Source organism: Watersipora subatra, chromosome 7 (genome assembly GCF_963576615.1).
Source record: "Watersipora subatra chromosome 7, tzWatSuba1.1, whole genome shotgun sequence".
NCBI classification, from domain to species: Eukaryota; Metazoa; Bryozoa; class Gymnolaemata; order Cheilostomatida; family Watersiporidae; genus Watersipora; species Watersipora subatra.
The window spans coordinates 2,083,722-2,104,841 of record NC_088714.1 but is presented as its reverse complement, the minus strand read 5'-3'; the positions used below and the strand labels follow the sequence as shown (position 1 = coordinate 2,104,841).

The 21,120-nt window shown below is 36.9% G+C and overlaps 1 protein-coding gene across 1 annotated transcript in view; it reads left to right on the top strand.

Moving 5' to 3' along the window:
- Positions 1 to 14,985: 14,985 nt before the first annotated feature.
- LOC137400305 (ATP-binding cassette sub-family C member 2-like) overlaps positions 14,986 to 21,120 on the top strand; it is a 52,443-nt gene continuing 46,308 nt past the window's right edge. Inside the window, exons 1-3 of the mRNA XM_068086633.1 lie at positions 14,986 to 15,107; positions 19,169 to 19,331; positions 20,140 to 20,198. Coding sequence (XP_067942734.1) covers positions 20,170 to 20,198 — 29 coding nt within the window. The 5' untranslated portion in view covers positions 14,986 to 15,107; positions 19,169 to 19,331; positions 20,140 to 20,169. The remainder of the gene's footprint in view (positions 15,108 to 19,168; positions 19,332 to 20,139; positions 20,199 to 21,120) is intronic.

The following is a 21,120-nucleotide window of genomic DNA, read 5'->3' as shown; positions in this document are numbered from 1 at the left end:
ATGGCAGTAATAACTCACTGTTTGCTTATGATTGTTCGTTGCAAGTTGTTGATTGAAAACTTTAGATTGTTAGTTTTAGCTCTTTGTTATGTAAGGTCCACTCAACATACAATACTATAAACAGCAAATAAACAATATTACAAGCACTGCTAGTAATTGAAGCATAACACAAGTAAGCTAACAGACATGTTATCAATATAATTCTTTGCTTAGCTTAAAAGGGAGCTTCCTTCGGGTCAAACAAAGACACAAAAAATTGAAAATAAGACTACGAAAGGTAGACATGTTACATCAAGCTCAACAAACGTCAAAGTGCACAGCCGCTAGTGTCACACAAACAACAGGTTTTGTTGTCGTTTACAAAGCACATAGGTATGTTTATGTACTTTTACAACACAAAGGCCTTGAACTTAGTCGGGGTTTTTGGCTGTCTACATCGTCTCCATGTAGGCCTGAGAGAACTCTCCTCTGCAGTACCCTTTGGGTTGTCACTGGTAACTAGTACATCGTCCATAGCATGATCAGAAAAAACATTCTCAGTTCAGGATTCGGTGGCATCGATGGTTGGGTAGAAATCTGAGATTGTACTGATTGATGGGGTTGCAGAGCCTACATCAGCTTCTTGATAGGGTTGGAGATCTAGACGATTATGCCTCACTGCTTGATCTGTTTGCTTGTTGGCAACCATGTATGAATGATCAAATAGTTGTTCAATGACCTTTCCTTGCTGCCATCTTGTCTTCTTTGATTGCACGTTTCGAAGAAAAACTGGACATCCAATGTTCAGAGGTGGTAAATCTTTTGCAGTTTTGTTGTACGAATGTTGGGCAGCCTCTTATCGCTGGAGTTTCTGATCTAGAACATCAACCTTCCAGGAGCGATTTTCTGTCGGCAGTATCGATCGCGTAGCATCGCCAAACATTCTCTGAGCAGGGGATGTGATCATGCCCGCTGTGAGTGTGTTTCGGTACGCTAGCAGTGTTAAGTATGGATCTTCGACTCGTCGCATGATTTGTTTCATAATCTTCACAGCTGCCTCAGCTTTGCCAATACACTGCTGGTGTCCTGGTGAAGAAGTAGTGTGTGAATATCCACTCTGATGATGGGAATTGTGAACCATTGTCCGAGTGTATCTGATTTAGTATGTCGGCATGAGCGAAAGTCTTCTTACACAGCTTGATGACCGTGGCAGACTGCTGGTTGGCGAGTGGCAGTGGAGTTGGCGAGTGGTCACATTTAAAAGAGTCCAAAAAGAAGTAAACTAGTATCAAATATTCTTTGCCCTTTTAACTCAATATGTCCATGCCAATCTTACTCTAGGGCACAGGTGTCAAACACATGGCCCGCAGGCCACATGTGGCCCGCCACCTCATTTTATGTGGCCCGCGAGGGCTTAATTACTCATTCGCACGAGACTCATTCTCCTGTATTTATAACGCTGCTAGGCACACCAACGCGAGTTATCTTGCCTCTGAAATTTATCTATTCCTTGTGTTGTTATTTTTACATTACAGAAGAATAATTTTGATTAGTCAGAAAAAAATTTTCTGGCCAACCAAACAAACGTACATATATACCTCAATGATCTCTCTGGCAAAAGTTATAACTAAATTATTACGCCCATTGCGACATCCAACTGAACTGAAAATCATCGCTGTCACTTTAAAATTTATCGTTCGCGATCAATTTTTTTCAACTCCAGAAGTAAATATGCAGATTGAGAAGGGGTAAGACAGTGAAAGACTGCATGAATCAATTTGAAACATTATTTTTAATGTTTCAAAGCTTTTTCTAACTTTTAATTTTGTCAATTTGAATCGTTACACTCAAATAAAAATGCACTTTTTAGGCTGTCAACCGTAGTCAGACAAAAGTTATCATTCAATCTCGATAGGATCATATTCATTCTTAGAGCGGCTCCTGAAGTCTGAAAAGTCAAGAACAAAGTTACTGAACATAATGTTATTGTTTGAAACATGTTTATGACAGTTTATTTGAGTTATATTGGGATGTAGATTTGCTATGCTTTGAAGATAATACTCGCGAGGAAAAATTCGAAATTATAGTTTCGTGATTTTCATGTTCATGACTAACTGTACATGTATAAATAATATTCATAACTTTGTATTGTATGTAATAAATTACTAATTTTAGTCAAACACTGTATATTTTGTAATTTCTTTGGTGCAAGTCTAACTTTGTTTCAGCAAATAGCAAATAATTTTTTGATTTTTTGCTGCTTACATATTGATTTTGTGTTGCTGCTGTTGCAATTATTTAGTGTTTGCAGATTTAATGTGTGTATGCCAACAAATTCATGTTCTTAGCAGCTCACAATTTTTGATTTTACTGAAAGCATGCCCATGTTGATGGGTATTGTGTAACTTTTCTGATTTTTTTCCGAAAACAAGTGTTCTGCACGTTTTGCTGTGCAACTGTTCTGTTTGCAACTTTAAGTAATAAAGTCAGAGTTATTTAATATTAAAGACTGTTTAAGTTATTTTATATTAATTGATTACATTTCATTACAATTATAAGTTACATCTGGCCCTTTGAGGACAGCCATTACGCTGATGTGGCCCTCGGTGAAAATGAGTTTGACACCCCTGCTCTAGGGGGATCTTACTCTGGGATATCGTGATTATGAATAGTCTCAGTTGGCTGGCTGAGGGCATCAAAAGCACATGTGACACACTGCTCTGATTTTCTACGGATATCTTCAGCCATCTTGGGGCAGAATACTGCAGCTTTGGCTCTCCGCACTGTGGCCGCTGTCCCTTGATGGCTGGTATACAGTTTGTCCACGATCATTGATCTGGAATGTGCTGGAATAACCAACCTTGGTAGATGTCTGTACTGGCCTCTACCTTTGAATAACCGACCTCTGTAGATGACCTCCATCAAGCATGACCAGTTAATCTCTGAATGCATAGTATTTTTTCAGTGGTTCTGGAACATCTGTTGGCCTGGCTGGCCATCCTGACATGATCATTGACTGTAGCATGTTTGGTGTTAGACCATCTTTGGTGTTTTGTTTAATATGCTGAAATGTAGTCTCACACACAGGGAGATCTCTCTTGAGGTGTTGTAATGTCAGATCCCACATGAAGGTCCTCAGTTGGTTAACAGTGAAAATCTGTTCATCTGTTACTCTGTAGTGTTTGCCTCATCAACCGGGGCTCTTGATAGCGTATCCGCAGTGACTTGCTCTAAACCAGGTTTGTAGAGTACTTTCATGGGATACCTTTGAAGAGTCAGCATAGACTGGAGCTTCTTTGGCACCCTGTTCAGGGATTTAGTGAAGATCTGTTCCAACGAACTGTGGTTGGTATGCACGATCACATCTGGATTACCGAACAAATACTGCTTGAACTTCTGCATTCCGTACACTATGGCCAGTAGTTCAAGTTCAATAGGCGCCTAATTCTTCTCACTGGCCGATAAACTTTTCAAGCCATAACACACAGGTTGACCATCCTGCAAGAGCACAGCTCCTAGCTCATCAGTGCTTGAATCAGTCTGAACAACCACTGGTTCATTGACCCGAAAGTACTTCAGTCAGGAGGCATCTACAATAAGACGCTTTATTCGATCGAAAGCTCTGGTTTGATCCACTCCCCACATGAAGTCAGTGTGTTTCACCCTAACCATCCGTCTCAGAGGCTCCCCTTCTGCTGAGCAGTTGGGAATGAACTTGGCCAACTAGTTTGCGCGGCCCAGAAATCGACGTACTTTATCACTGTTGCTGGGTGCCTCCATGTCCTTAATCGGTCTGATTTTTGTCAGATCAGGTTTGACATTGTCAGGTGTAATGATGTGACCAATATATGGTAGCTCATCTAGGTGAAATCTACATTTTTCTTTGTTCAGCTTCAGATTCATTCTCCTTGCTCTTGACAGCAGTCTCTCGAGGTTGACGTTGTGGTCCTGCATTGCTTCCTCGTGAGTGGATCCTTTTCCATATACATGTATGAGTATATTATCTGCTACCTCTTGAGACTCTCTTGAGACCACCAGGTGCATCTGAGAGCCTTCTTTGGAATTCTTCGGGGCTCGAAGACAAACCAAATAGCATTCTCAACCACTTAAATTTTCCGAAAAGTGTCCAAAATGTAGTAAGGTCGCTCGAGAGATCACTCAGCTTGATCTGAAGGAAGCTGTCTTTAGCATCACAAAGAGAGAACACTTTAGCCCTGTCAAGCTTATTGAGCACATCTTCCAGGGTAAGCATGGGAAAATGATTGCGCTGTATGGCCTTGTTGAGATTAGAGGGGTCCATGCCGACTCTCAAGGTACCGTTGGGTTTGCGGACAGTGACATTGTTGCTTATCTAGGCAGTTGGATAATCAACAGGGGCAAGAATTCCTTTCTTGGTGTACGAGTCTAATTTCTCCTTCAATTCATTGACCATAGACCGCAGTTTTTCGATTGTGACACTGGCGTGGTACAACAGATTCATTCAGTTCAATTTTGTACTCGTCTGGCAGGCATCCGATATCAGTGAATACGTCTTCGTAGCTGCCCAGAATTTCTTGCAGATTGCTACTGCTCACTAAATTGACCATTCCTCTTTGACTGAGATCAGACTAAGTTTTAAAGATGCATCTAGGGACTGAAGACTGATTTAATTGCTTATGAACCAGAAAGTAGATATATATTCCTTCTATCTGTATAGTGCAGCCACCTAGTGCTGTTGTTGTGGAGCCATCAAACTGACGAAGCTTAGAGCGATTATTGTCGAGCTTAGGTTTGCCAAGATCTTAAGAATATTGCAGGATGCTCCTGTATCTAGCTGAAACGTGACCTGTTTGCAATACCGACCTGAGAGTTTTTTCATATTTGACATAAGATTTCTGTTTTTATGAACTACTTGGACACAGAAAAGAATCTTAAATTGTCATTCTCTTTCTCGGCTATCTGCACACTCTTCTTAGATCTGTATTGAGATTTATAGTGATTGTACTTGTGGCAATTGTGACATTGTTCTCCAAAAGCAGGACGCTTCCTGGGGGGGGGGTGAGATAAACCACGGTTATCACAAAGACTCTTGTTCGTCTTCTTATGAGTGGACCTTACGTCGGATTCCCCATCATCTTTAAAAACAAATGCTTGGTTCTGTTTAAAATGCTTACTCTTAGGTCGAACAACTTGAACAGATTCATCTGACTGTATGACTGCCGTAGCGTTCTTTGAATTTTCCTCTACTCTACACTTATTGACTGCTTGTTCCAAACTCAGTTCTTGGTCACCAGCATCATCAAACAACTTTTTTCTGAGACGATCATCACTTATGCCCAGCAACAGTGCTTGGAGCATAAAACCATCATACATTGCATCAAGCTGGCATTCTCTTGCCACTATGTGCAATGCTGTGACATATTCATCAATACTCAGGACGCCGTGCTTGGTAGAAAGAATTTGATGCTGCTTGACTAATGTGTTCAATCCTCGATTGCAGAAGGCATCAAACTTGGGGACTACATCAGCATAAATTCCTTGAGTTGTTCACCTGTAAAAGTGAAGGATTTGAAGATGTCCACACCACTAGGGCCTATGCATCTGAGTATGAATGCTACTTTAACTTTGTCTTGAGAATTTGATTTCTCAGCAGCAGCGAGGAAAAAATCAAATTCTTTTTAAAATCTAGTCTATTGATCGGAGAGATCGGAGCCATATTTTGTGGGCTTTGGAACCAGAAAGTCAGCACTCATCTTTCTGGATTGCTAGGCTTCGTGAGTCCAGCTTCAACTTCAAAATCAGTGGTATCAGTGTCACTTGGTAGTGCAGGTGAGCCGATGGAATCAGATTGTCTTTTATTGATAATTCTTCAGTTCCTCACTTGGAACACCATGTTTGTGTATGATTGTTTGTTGCAAGTTGTTGATTGAAGACTTTAAATTGTTAGTTTCAGCTTTTTATTATGTAATGTCCGCTCAACATACAAGAGTACAGTGCTGTATACAGAAAATAAACAATATTACAAGCACTGCTAGTAATAGCAACATAACACAAGTAAGCTAACAGACATGTTATCAGCACTCACCACCATTAACCAAATACACTTCTTCTTTGTATATTTTAAGCTGCCGGCTTTAACAACGGCACCAGTTGTCTGAAACCGTCTTACAAACCACGCAGTGGCACCTTGCCAGTTGGAGCAAATAATACAATCTTGTTGAATGTTTAGCTATTAAAGTTGCTCATAATTTCGCGGCTAAGTGAGCACCAATAGATTAGTAGTTAACCATTTTTTGACAAAAGTCGCAGCGATCATTCATTGCTATAACTGTATAGCGCAACCTAGTAGGACTATACTCAATTTCGCTTATATAACACGTTGAGCCAGAAAGTGCCAAAAATAGGGAGGAAATTCATTCAAATGTCACATAACAACTGAAGACATGAACATACAACAGTCATCCTGCACAGCGAAGTTGCCACGATTATAGAAAAACCTTCGCGTGTACCAGCCAAATGCAAGGAACTGCCAACTATTTAACATCACTTATTCTACAGATAGGGACATAGCTTTGTATATAAACAATTTATCACAGCAGAGTTCTTATGCACAGATTATAGCTGTATGTATATATCAACCAACTGTAGCAGCAAAAGAAGCCAAGGAAACCAAAGGCTCATAATTTAACAGTTTCGATTGTGCTTATTTTAGTTTTGTCAGGTACAACAAAAACTTTCATTTGTTTTGACAGTTTAGTGCGAGAGAAAGCGATTACTACATTCTTTTTTACTGCCAGTTTGTTCATGATGTACTGTCACCAAACATGGAATTTGTTTAAAAAATATCAAAACATTCGTAGTAACATTACATGTTTGCGGTGACACTTTTTGTCAAGCTGACTCAAATGGCGTATCATCGGCGAATGCAATTTTTGACTTTTTTTTTCAATTAGTATTCGTTATTATTATTAACTGTTCACTGAGAATTATTATCCCTCAGTTGAGACCTTGCACATGTTAGTTGCTTCAGTTGTCGTTGACAAACTTATGAAGCTTATGTTTTGTTGCTGTCTGAGCAATCAGCAAGGGTAACTCTACTGCTAAATGCAATGATTTCTAGTTGTTTTTGATATTTAGCATGCAAAGATTTTAACAATCTCAATTACCGCACCAAAATTTCTACTCAGATTGAAGATACTCGGGCAAACAGCAATGCTGAACTTAGGTAATAGTATCTTACATATCCTCCTGCAATCTGATTCAGTGATCCTCAGAGAAAGAGACTGCTAGAATGAGAAAAAGAGATCGCTGGAATAAAAAAGAGATCGCTGGAATGAGAAAAAGCAAAATCTTGAGACTTAAAGACTCGAGATTAAAACTTGAGACTGTCATTGGGATTTGTATGTTCTTGAGAGAATTGATTATCAATAATCAGTTAACAATAATTAAACACAGTGTTCATTTTAAAACCACTGCTGCAAAGTATTGAGTCAAGTATTAGCTCTCTTTTTTCTCTACCATTTGAAACATGCCAGGCTAGCTTGTGGTCATGTTTGTTGCTTGAACAACTCATAAGCTTGTAGCCTTTCATCTATCCATAAAACTGCTTCGTTAGGGCTCAGGAGATATTGGATTATTTTAATGCATTGCAAAAATAGTCTACCATATATTTCTTTACAAGTTGGACGATTCCTTTGAGCAGAACCACACTCCATTCAGACTATCTGCTAGGTCATAGATGTCTTCTGTTTTTAGTTAAAAACGTAATAAAGATTTTACATGCACTTCTTATGGTGAACATCAATTTAGCCATGAATAGGAGAATCGGTGTATTTTAAATTCATATGTTGAAGTGTACAAAGCTATGAAACGATTCATAATTCACTTACAGTAACCCATTTTATGTATAACTTCCTATAGATGTTATGAGGGAATTGAATACAGAATTGAATGCATCAGGCAGGCTTGATCCAGCTGATCAAACTGCTTTTCATTTTGTAACGGTAACGCACCGAGATCATGGCTGGCTGCTAAGTCGGCCTTACGATTGCCAGCACGAATGGACCAAGTCTTGTCACAGCAGTAGACTCGCTCATCGATGAGCCAGCCTGGTATGCCTGTTAAACAAAAAACTGGTCAGCCGAGCTTGAAGAAGAGTGTGTAGCCTACCACACGAACTGGCTATATAAGGGGCCCAAAGAGAAGATTCGAGCCGAGATAGTGGCGATCTCCCTGCATGTAGTTAGTTGTATGCACACACATTGACTGTGTTTATTTACATATATATTATTAAAATATTTCTTAGCATTGGTGATACACGCAGTGTGTTTATTCTTGTGGAAAGTAAAGGGAACTGACAGTTTTCTTCACAATTGGCCAGTTAGGTATATATTTAAGCTCTAGTTATCTGTGTATTTACATCTGCTATTTCATCTTCATTTTCTTGACTCTCAGTATTTTTAATGTATCTGCTCATCTAGTATGATGTGCTCTTGTCTTTAGTGTGATACTGGTGCCGCAGATGAGGTCACATGTGTAGTTTATAACAACAAGTCTTATGATTTCAAGCTCAGAGTTGAGACATGCTCACATGTTCACTCCCACAATATTTAGTACGCTCATATTAAAAAATAACAAGTCTGTCCTTTTTTGTGATTTTCCCAAAACTACCTTTGCCCAATGTAAAAAGAATTTTTCTTCTTGGTACCGGCATGAAGCTGTTTCCTCAATTAGTTAAATTTAGGTATAAATATATGCCGCAGTTAAATGTTCCAATCAAATGTATCTCTTGTCTGACATTTATCTCTAAATAACCTCCAAAAAGCTCTAATATTTGGAGATAAAATTATTTTTCCAAATTTCTTTAAGTTAAGAACTGTAATAAACCACAGCTGATTTTGACAAATATTCACTATATGTATTTTTATACATGTGCTAGAAACACTGTAAAGTTAATACTGCTGTGTAACTCTCATATAATCAGATGAGAAGCTTGAGCCATAGTGGACAGATACTACGAGCTGACTGGGCAATAGCAAATACTGGTTGTAGCATGAGTCACCTCTAAGAACAAAAATATATAATACCAGATGAACTGTAAAGAGCTAAATATGCAATAAACATACAACTCCAAAAGAGAGGATTCTATGACAATACTGCAAAGTAGCCATCTATTTTTGCACTATAGGCATCCACATCCTGTATGTCATGTGCATCAGTTTGTTTTTATAATAGGTGACGTTGATAGTTGCAGAAGCAGTACTTCACTGCTATTGGAGGCTTGAATCAGCTTTGCATAATGTTGCAATATTTCACATCGCCTTCACTATGATGCAATGACACTTAGTGTCAAAATCATTTCTTCATCGAGCACGATATTCATCATGATACTATAGCTATAAATTGCTGGTTTTCCTGAAGATGGATTTTGAACACTTCTGTGGAACTGCGTTTTGGGTGAGTGAGGTCATGGAGCCTATTGCCATTGGCAAAACCCAGTTAAGTCTGTGGCTAGTAGTTGGTATGTTATATACTTTAGTCATGTGTCATGTAATGTCTTTATGTTATGTCTTTATGTTATGTCTTTATGTTATGTCTTTATGTCATGTTTTTGTAATTATTAATAGCACTTGATGCCAGCAAAAGCAAGTCTTTGTACAGTTTTGCATCAATTCAAAATAGCATTGTAACCAAGATTAGCCACAAGTCTAGTGATGTTTTCACTGGATGTTTTCACCCAGCTTACCCAATTTTTTCCCCGCAGCTACAATGACATCAGAGGTCATATACATGTAGCAATGCTTAAGCATCGCACCGCTGCGGTTCTGTTCATGAGACTAATTCTAGCAAATTCATAAGGACATTATGAATTGGTAGCAATGCACAGGCTGTTAGAAGAATCTAGGCATTTGTAAATCAAATCCTAATGCATAAGACATTGTAGTTCTCAGACATGTCATAATGTAAGTCTCAGATTTAATGTATTGAATAATATCTGAGTATTGAAGATTTAAGGTATTTGGTATTATTAGGAATTATTATTAGGAATTTTTTATATCTATATCAATGTAGATATACACGTGTTTAGGCTTATGTATCTATATCAATGTAGATATACATGTGTTTAGGCTTATGTATCTATATCAATGTAGATATACACGTGTTTAGGCTTATGTATCTATATCAATGTAGATATACACGTGTTTAGGATTATATGTATATATCAATGTAGATATACATGTGTTTAGGGTTATATATCTATATCAATGTAGATATACATGTATTTAGGGTTATATATCTATATCATTGTAGATATACATGTATTTAGGGTTATATATCTATATCAATGTAGATATACATGTATTTAGGGTTATATATCTATATTAATCTAGATATATACGTGTTTAAGTTTGTGTATCTATATCAGTGTAGATATACGAGTCTGTTGCTCATAAATAATCATAGTAGTTTTTCAGTATAATAATGGCTCTTTTCATTTTGCTAAATGCCAACATCTTCAGCCTGTTCTATTTCCTGCCAATCTTTGCTATCCATTTTCTGCTAATAATATTTCTATTTACTGTTTTTTAGGATCCAAACCTTACCTGGAATCCTTCTAATGACACATGGCCAGATTTCACTCCTTGTATGGAGACTGTTTGTTTGGTCTGCGCGCCATCTGCTCTTTTTTGGTTGCTGCTGTTGCCTTATATCTTTACACTGAAGCTAAATTTGAAGGGACGTATTCCACAGCCCCTGACGAGATTTACATTATTCAAATTGGTGAGTAGTCGTCCTGTTTGGAAATATACTAGAATAATTTGTAATCTCTTCGGCAAAGCTCAAACCTAATTCTCAGAGTGAGTTCAGTAAGGAAAAGAAGTTGTTGCTCAGTCCGGTAGTATGCCTGAGCTAAGCATATTAACTCAAAACATGGAATTCATTTATGCTGATTGTAGACAACAGAATGTAGCAAATAGACGAGTTTCCCAGCTTTTGAGTGACTAATTCAATTTTGGAGTCAATCGCTCTTACAGAGTAACATTGATACAATGGAAATCACTAGAAAACCCTCCTGAACGGTTTTAAAATCTGTTTTTGAGATTCACATCTTTCTGCGCCGCAACATTGTATTATAAATTGCAGAGAAATTCTTTGTGTACTAGTGGAAGCATTCTTGGCTTCTGTGGAAGCGTTCTGGCTTGCCTTCACAGCAGTCGTTTATTGATTATCGTATCAGTTGCTGTTGTACTTAGTCCTTATGCAGAAATTGCCACTGTAATCGATGGAAGACCAGAGAAGTTAGTGCGTTTGTTTGTCTGTCGATATAGACTTTTCAGATAAGTTGAATGCTCTATGTAATTTTTGTACTTTGATAGGTGCTGCCCATCCTGCTTGCGGGATTTGCTGTCTACGACTTGACTGGCTACACACGACATTCGCCTCCGATATATTTCTTGGCATCTTCTTTCTCTATCTTCACTCTAGTAAGTGACTGTCACATGCTTCAAGTCATCATATCGCTAGCATCTTTGGCTTGAGTTATCAGTGTGTTGTAAAGGTAGGTACCGTAAAACTTTTATTTAAACGCCATAGCTGTTTATTTTACAACCCTTCTTTTATGATGGCGTTTAATTGGAGGTGACCTTCAATAAAAAGGGTGGCGTTCAGTGTTTCAACTAGCTGCTCAGGATTTTGTTAAGCTAAATTTCATTCAACGAATTATGAACAATAACATCCAACATTAAGTTATAATATAAGGTAATTTAACGAACAAGAACCATAACATAACATCCAACATTAAGTTATAATATAAGGTAATTTAACGAACAAGAACGATAACATAACATCCAAGATAAAATTCTAGTACAAAATAATTTAACGAATAACGAGCGATAAAACAACGACCAACGTAAAATTATAATACAAAATAATTTAGCAAATCACGAACGATAAAATAACAACCGACATACAAAAATAATACAAGAGATGATACAAGACATATAATACAAGATAATATGGTGATTACTAGTAAGTAATAAAATGTTTTATGTTGAAATTCAAATGATACATCGCTATTGCAACAGTACTTGTCGTTCTCTAGAACTTGCTCATCAGCGTCGAATAGTTGAATGTCATTTTTATTGGTAATGCCAGCATTCGCCGGCACTTGCTGGAGACATTCCGGTTCAGTCTTAATCGAGCCGTCTGACCTAAAACAACGAATCTTGTTATCTTCAGAGCCTTGGTAGGCGTCCAAAGCCCACATCCTTTGAATGACTTGACAATTAGCATATTCGAATTCGTGCCTGCTCGAAATGTCTGCCAAAGTTTATAGGTACATTTACATTCTCATACTGCTCAAGGAAGTTAAACACACAACTATGCGGTAGGAGTGTTTTAAATGAGTACCAAGGCCTCAGTGTAGTAATAGTAGTGTAGTAATACGAATGATCCAGGTGTGTTTATTCACGTGTTTGATGCGTGATCAATACATTTGATGTTGGCTCACAAAACTCAGTCTATCGAAATCGTGCTGGTCTTTTGTTACAGTATGTCTAGTTAGAGACATCTACTAATTAGCGTGATGCATGTCAAATTGTCGCTCAAATATAGGTGGCTTTCAAATAAAGGGTGGCGCTCTATTTTTCAACCCTTCTCCTATAGCGGTGTTAAAATAGAGGTGGCCTTCAAATAAAGGTAGCGTTCAAATACAGGTTTTACTGTATTTGCATTTACATGTATGTAATTTAAAAGATTCCTATTCTCGGGTTCTCAAGCTAAACGAGCACCATCGTATCAGTCTTTATCGACTTCAAGTTCATCAGAGTAAAAAGGTGAGTCACACTGGTTGTGTTATGTACAAGTGGATGCGTGCGCAGTGCTATGATCATTGTATAAACACATGCAGTTGTCGTGGAAACTATGCCAGCATTCACTACACAACCTTCTCGCATCGGTAAAATGGAAACCTTATACTATAGATTAGTCATTACCATGGTGCACATTCTTGTAGTCTGCACTCGTTGTCTCAGTACTATAGTTTACTTATACCTCCAATGCTTGAAGAGCTAATCTGTCAATAGAGTTCCTTTTTACTCACGGTTTGACTAGCATCGTTTGTTTGAGTGAACCACACAAAACTGAGTGGCACGAGCTGATTGGGTGAACAACTTTACAGCAGGAGCTGATTGGGTGAACAACTTTATAGCAGGAGCTGATTGGGTGAACAACTTTATAGCAGGACCTGATTGCTTGAACAACTTTACAGCAGGAGCTGATTGGGTGAACAACTTTATAGTAGGAGCTGATTGGGGGAACAACTTTATAGCAGGAGCTGATTGCGTGAACAACTTTATAGCAGGAGCTGATTGGGTGAACAACTTTATGGCAGAAGTTGATTGGGTGAAAAAATTTATAGCAGGAGCTGATTGGGTGAACAACTTTATAGCAGAAGCTGATTGGATGAACAACTTTATGGCAGTAGTCAATGATCAAATTTTTTTAAAGCAATTGGATAGGCAACTCCTCTGTAATGATTCATAACACCCATAGCCTCGTTAGTTTCTACGAACTAGCATTATTTGTTTCTCAACAGGTGTGTGCAGGTGCTTTGGTTGATGTCTACAGGAGGTATGGACAATATTCTAGCGGTCTGTTGTGGATTTACTGGTTCTTCTCGGTGTTTTGTTCTGGGCTTCGAGCATATATCTACTGGAAGAGATGTTTGTTTGTAAGTTCTGCCCAAACATATAACCGTTACTTTAAAGGTATTTAAAGATTTATTTACTTTAAAGATATTTACATACAGTAGATGCCCCTATATCGTGAACCTCCTTTAACGTAATTTCCACTGAATGTAAAGAATTTATGTAAAGTTTTTTTGCATTGTCGTAACATAAAATGTTCTACATGTATATAATGTGAAGTGTCGAGATGGTGCAAGTTCTCAAATTTGATTTGAACAACAAGAGTCCCTGAGCTAGTCTTGAAAGTGTTATTTTCTCTCTTGCCGCACTTCGGATAGACAATGATGTATCTGGGATATCTATTATATATTTTCTTGTTGCATTATTTTTGACATATATACCTACAACTTTTTTTTCTGCAGCATAAACCTTGCTGTGAAGGAAAAAAGTGAAAAAATCAGTTTAGTTTTAATTGATACTGAACGTGTGCACTCCCCTTTAACTTAATGTAAATTTACCGTAATCATGGACCATAAACCAAATGTAAGTGACATGAAAAAAGAATAATGTTGTTGATACAAACCGTTACAACCACAGTTGCTGGACACTCATTAGATTATGAAAATTCATTTAGTTTTTTCATTTTGAAGAGGTGAGTTTTGGAAGATCTTGGAACGGATTAGGCTATTTACATATATTTTATGCTACGTATAACGTAAAATCCCTAAAATGTAAATTTTCTCATAGCAATTTATTGATGTTGTAGGGGTGTCTACCCTATACCAGTATCGTACCTTTCACAATTTACCACATGGCCGATAACTCTCACTTTCTGTTTGTTGTACGTGTAGGATGGAGAGGAAACTGCAAAGACATCAGCTGTCCTCTACTCTGTACTTGCTTTCTTAACTTTCATTGCTTTTCTACTCTCATCTATGACAGATGCCTCTGCAGAAGTTCTAGAACTTTCTAAGGTACACCAGTATTTGGATTAATGGACCTCTTGTATAGCAATTAACAATTTAGTATTTCTTAAGTTTAGAAATGCAAAAAAGTATTTGTTGTTTGTTAAATTTTTGAAATACTCCAGGACCATGAAACTTGCAATTTTGCATCTTCTGTACAACAGCGCTCTTCGTTATTGATTCAGTAGTTTGTAGGGATTTGTGTAACAACCTAGACAAAACTGTCAGCAAGATCTGTAGTCAAAACCAATGTGTTTATACCTATTCTATTTGTTATCCCTCAGGACATCTCTCCAGAGGTGACAGCATCCTTTCCTTCCTACATGACCTTCTACTGGATGCAGCCATTAATGGCCACTGGCCACAGAAAAAGACGAGAAGGTTCAGGAATAGAGAGGGAAGATCTCTATCAACTCTCACCACCTGACCGGGTTAACAACTACTTTCCACAGTTTGAAAAGGACCTCCATGATAAGATATGCCGACACCACCTAAGGTATACATTACTGCAGTCGTTTGGTATACTACACTGTATAGCACTGTACTACACTGATACTATATCTCTCTTTAATACTGTATTGTTACACTATTTCTCTGTAGCGCTGTATTGTTACACTATCTCTCTGTAGCGCTGTATTGTTACACTATCTCTCTGTAGCACTGTATTGTTACACTATCTCTCTGTATCACTGTATTGTTACATTATCTCTCTGTAGCACTGTATTGTTACACTATCTCTCTGTAGCGCTGTATTGTTACACTATCTCTCTGTAGCACTGTATTGTTACACTATCTCTCTGTAGCACTGTATTGTTACACTATCTTTCTGTATCACTGTATTGTTACATTATCTCTCTGTAGCAATGTATTGTTACACTATCTCTCTGTAGCGCTGTATTGTTACATTATCTCTCTGTAGCAATGTATTGTTACACTATCTCTCTGTAGCGCTGTATTGTTACACTATCTCTCTGTAGCACTGTATTGTTACACTATCTCTCTGTAGCACTGTATTGTTACACCATCTCTCTGTAACACTGTATTGTTACAATATGTCTCTGTAGCACTGTATTGTTACACTATCTCTCTGTAGCGCTGTATTGTTACAATATCTTTCTGTAGTGCTGTATTGTTACACTATCTCTCTGTAGCGCTGTGTTGTTACACTATCTCTCTGTAGCGCTGTATTGTTACATTATCTCTCTGTAGCGCTGTATTGTTACACTATCTTTCCGTAGCACTGTATTGTTACATTATCTCTCTGTAGCGCTGTATTGTTACACTATCTCTCTGTAGCACTGTATTGTTACATTATCTCTCTGTAGCGCTGTATTGTTACATTATCTCTCTGTAACACTGTATTGTTACACTATCTCTCTGTAGCACTGTATTGTTACACTATCTGTAGCGCTGTATTGTTACATTATTTCTCTGTAACACTGTATTGTTACACTAGCACTCTCATTTTTCTGTACTATTGTACGGTTGTGCCCATCTGTCCTTAGACATTTCTAACAACAATTGCATAAGTGATCCATTTAACTATTACTATCTGTTGAGGCCATTAATGTTTCCATGTCAAATAAGAGTCCACCTTATGCGTGTAACCCATTGACAACATAAGAAAGTGTTGGCAAGTGTACATTTTATCAGCTATTAATCTATTTCAGCAGATAGCTTTTCCTTCTGTTGTAACATCACTATTTTCAAGGGTCTCAACTGTAAATCGTCCCATAACCGTTGCAAAGCGTAACTTTCTATATTTCATTTAGAAATATAATCACGTAGATTATACCAAATCATCTTTTATTGTAATCATTGCAAAACAGACTTAATTTAGCTATTACTTGCTAACTATTTCACATTCACATTTAAACCCTTTTATAGTTGTTTTATTTTGTTTCTTAATTTATTTGACCAGCAGTAAACATTTCCTCGTGATATGAAGTTTGAAAGTTACAGTAGATTGACAAAGTTGAAAAACCTTTACAGTTGTTATATTTTTTAAATTTATTTAAACTGCACAAAACACTTTTCTCATGATATGAAGTTTGAAAGTTAGAATGGTTGTTATATGTTAAGTAAAATAAATTTTCTGTTCAAAGATCTTTTTATTACCCGGGCAATGCCTGGCATTCAACTAGTATATTTCTTAAAGTTTGTCGTCTGTTTTCAGTATGTCCAGCTATAATTATTAAAATTTTGGAATTAAAATTCCACATTATGCTGGACTTGAACTCACGAAGATTGCGAACGTGGTTAGATAATCCAGCACTTTAACCATGAAACCATTGAAGTTCTTCTCGTTGCTGGCTCTTACTACTTAACGTATACATCCATTCACACCAAAATTACGAATTAATTTAAACTCTATGAACTCTTTTAGCTCTATGAAACGCGATGCTTTTTCCCCTCGCCGTGTTAGGGCTAATTTGTTTTCGGCGAAACGATATCAACAATAGATTCTCTCGAAATTAAACTTTGGCGATTAAATTTTATTAACTCTATGAAACACGATGCTTTTTTGCGTTTTCGTGAACTTCTATTTCAGGCTTTTCGTAAGGTTCAATTGCTAAATCGCGGTGAAGGTCAATACCCTTTACGCGAACAATTGTATTATCTCGAGCAGATAAGCCTCTACATTCTCTCACCGTTTGGTCAGACAAAGACAGTACAATATCTCATTTTTACATTTGTAGCAGTATCGAGAGGTACCAGTATCGTCATATTCAGAGTTTTGATGGATAGCTGCTGGTGGAATAGTAACTTTTTTATACACACACTTCTATGCAAGAATTGTTATTACTATTACAACATATTCAGAATTTTTATTTTGTTCTCTCAGTTCGTATTAATTGTATCATTACAGAATCATATCTTACCGTAATCGTAGCAAAACAGACTGAATTTAGCTATTACTTGCTAATTATTTTACATTTACATCTAAACCCTTTCATAGCCGTTTATTTTTTTTAATTTATTTGAACTGCATGAAACATTTTCCTCATATAAAGTTAAAAAGTTGTTTGACAAAGTTTGAAAACCTTAACAGTTTTTTTTAAATTTTCTCTAATAATTTATTTCAATTACACAAAACACTTTTCTCCATGATATGTAGTTTGAAAGTTAGAATGACAAATTTTGTTATATGTTAAATACAAATCAATTTTCGGTCCAAAGACTTTTTTTATTACCTGGCAACGCCGGGTTGTGCAGCTAGTATATATATATATATATATATTAATTTATAAAGCAGTATAAATTATTTATATATACTAGAAATTCCACTGTCATACAGCCCACGACCAAAGTGATATTGGAAAAAAGAAAGGGTACTGATGGTTGAGAAATGCAATATTAGCAGTCAAATAGGATAACTGCAATGGTAGCTGTAATGTACTGGGTGTTGTTATATACAACAAATAGTAGAAATAATAGAATAATAGAAATAGTAGAAATAGAAATAGTAGAATAATAGAAAACCTATGAGCGTTCACGCGTCTGGAAGATTTTTGCAAACTGCAGCAAAATAAAAGCTGTTATAAAAGTGTTATAAAGCTGTAGGCCTAATTTACTGTAATGTATGTAATTCAACAACAATAAAGAAATATGTTTATTATAACTCTGAAATGCAAAATTAGAAGTAAAATGGCAAGCTACTGTGTACTATACACAGTTTGAAAGTTGGTTGCGTTGAATGTAGAATGGTTTTGATAAGCGATCTTTAACAGAAAGCGAGTAGGAGCATTCACGCGTATAAAACTGTAGCAAAATAAAAAATGTTCTCGTCATGAAGGGGCGTTGTAGTTCGGCCCTAGCTTGTACATAAGTTGTAAAGAATTTCGGCTAACGTTTTAAATAATGAAACCTTCGGTGATTGGACAAAAAACATAGGCTGATAAACGGTGTACCACAATTTCGTACCTGTAAATCGGTCTACGCCTCAAACGGTCTCATTTATTACAAAAACCTTCTAATAAATTCGATTACAAGTAAACAACACCATAGACTGGTGAAATGAGCACGGTTTTCTCGTGAAATACGCACTACTAAATAGTTCTACAATCGGTCGCACGGCTTTATTGGCGTTTCAATTTTCAGTCTTAACTTTTATTAAACCGAGCTTTTCAAGCTTTTTGTGGCAATTTTCGTTCAAATTAATCTGTCTATTTGTGTATAATCCGATCAGATGGGTAAGTTTTAAGATATTATCGAAGGTTTACAAAGACTTGGTAACATATTTAAATAGGTTTAAATGTGTTTTGTATCGTTATTATACTTTAACGACTTTACATTCCGATGCTTAAATTTGTTGATGAAATTTCTTGACGAGGGTTCGTCTCATTGTTGATGAATAATTTTCGTAAGTTGTGTGCACATGCATTTATCATAAAAACTCCCACCCTTCCGCTCCGCTCGTGTGGTCGTGAGATAAATAATTTATAGTGCTCCATTCTATGTTGAGCTTCAGATTCTTCTGATTTTAGTTTTAGGTATGATAAATTTCAATATATATATTGAAGAGGTCAAGTTCAAGACTATCATTTCTCTGTGCAGGAAGAAAAAAGTTGACCACATTGCCAAAGATGACGAAGATTTACGGACAGCTATAAACGATTCTGAGCCTCTGGTAGTTGTGTCCTCTCAAGTAGAAAAGAAGGCTGGAGGTTCTTTTCTGGTTGCAGTCTTAGGAAAGCATTTTCTACCTCTCTTACTGTTGGTAGGTCAATATATCTACTTTCTAACAAAACCTCATAGAATCACGTTTGATCGAATTTTGCTGTGAGACTTAGTGAGTATTGCTACCCATATAGCAGAAGTGCTATAAAATAAGTTTTAGTTTTTCTTACAGTCTGTTCATAATATATTAGATATATTAGATACATGTGTGCATTAAATATATATGTTATATATATTAATAGACCTAAATTTATGCAGCTAGTTTTGTTTTAACATATTTTTGACTTTAACTTAAAATCTCACTGCAAAGATGAGTAGCTGAGCATAAAGTTGAACACAAATCAATTTTGCAAAAATTATTAAAATAAACTCACATTTTAAAGATGTTACTTCTTTGCCACTGTCTTTTACCCTCATGGTAAACCTTCTGTCTATGTGTAAAAAGGTTAGCAAGGAGTGGCCTAATAACGACCATGGTAAACCTTCTGTCTACGTGTAAAAAGGTTAGCAAGGAGTGGCCTAATAACGACTATGGTAAACCTTCTGTCTATGTGTAAAAAGGTTAGCAAGGAATGGCCTAATAACGACTATGGTAAACCTTCTGTCTATGTGTAAAAAGGTTAGCAAGGAGTGGCCTAATAACGACCATGGTAAACCTTCTGTCTATGTGTAAAAAGGTTAGCAAGGAGTGGCCTAATAACGACTATGGTAAACATTCTGTCTATGTGTAAAAAGGTTAGCAAGGAATGGCCTAATAACGACCCAGTCTATCGTGCTGATCATATAACAAGACTTACTGTGGTGGGTATAGTTAAGTTTCTAAATTGTTGTTGTTGTTATTTATTCAGGGTTGGTTATTGATAACAGCCACCAGACTGATGGTCCTGCTTAACCCTTTGATACAATAGTGAGTCAAGGTTTTACTTTAGTACTTTGTATTCACACCCATCTTCACACATTCACCCCACACACCCATCTTCACACATCCACCCTACACATCCATTTACATGTATGATAGCTACCTCCATACTCACTAGTGTTGGGCCGGTATTGGGTTATCCGCTCTTACCGATACCGAGGGATTATCGGTATCCGAGGAAACCAATCATTTTCGGTATCAGCTAGGTATCCGCGGCCGGTTTGATATGATTGGTATTTATCCGTAAAAGCCTATCGGTATATGGTTATACGGATATCCGGAGAGATTTTTAAAATGTTTCATGATGAACATGCCATTCTGAGCATGCATTGGCGAACAAATTCAACGAAAATTTCCACGCTTACTGTATCTACTATTATATTACGTTACATTGATAATGCCACCAGCCTCGAAGGTTTGGGAGCTCTACACAGATGGGAGGACGTATAAAGACTCTAACGGGACTGGACTCTAATTGGACTGCGTATAATTGTGTGATTACATTACCTGATTACAATATGTGATTACAATATGTGATAGTAAGATTTTTTTAAACTGTTTCAGTATATTTAACAAAGAAAGCCCGTTGCCATTATTTATCTGTTCTTTATTATACATAACGTTTGTATCAATAACGATATTTTTAATAGAATAAACAATAAAAACATCTATCATGAAAATTATATTTCCATCTTTGTTGGCTTTTTAAAACAAGGAGTCTCTTTGCCGTTACAATATACTGCTGACTAAAGAATGTTTTTTTGCACAGGCTACTTTTTGCACAACGATAAAAATTGTTCGAGACAGTTATGATTTAAAGTTTAAACCATTTAAAGACACACTGATAACCACATACCGAACAATAGTACCGACAATACCGAACTTTCTTAGTTGGCAAAGGATACCGAAG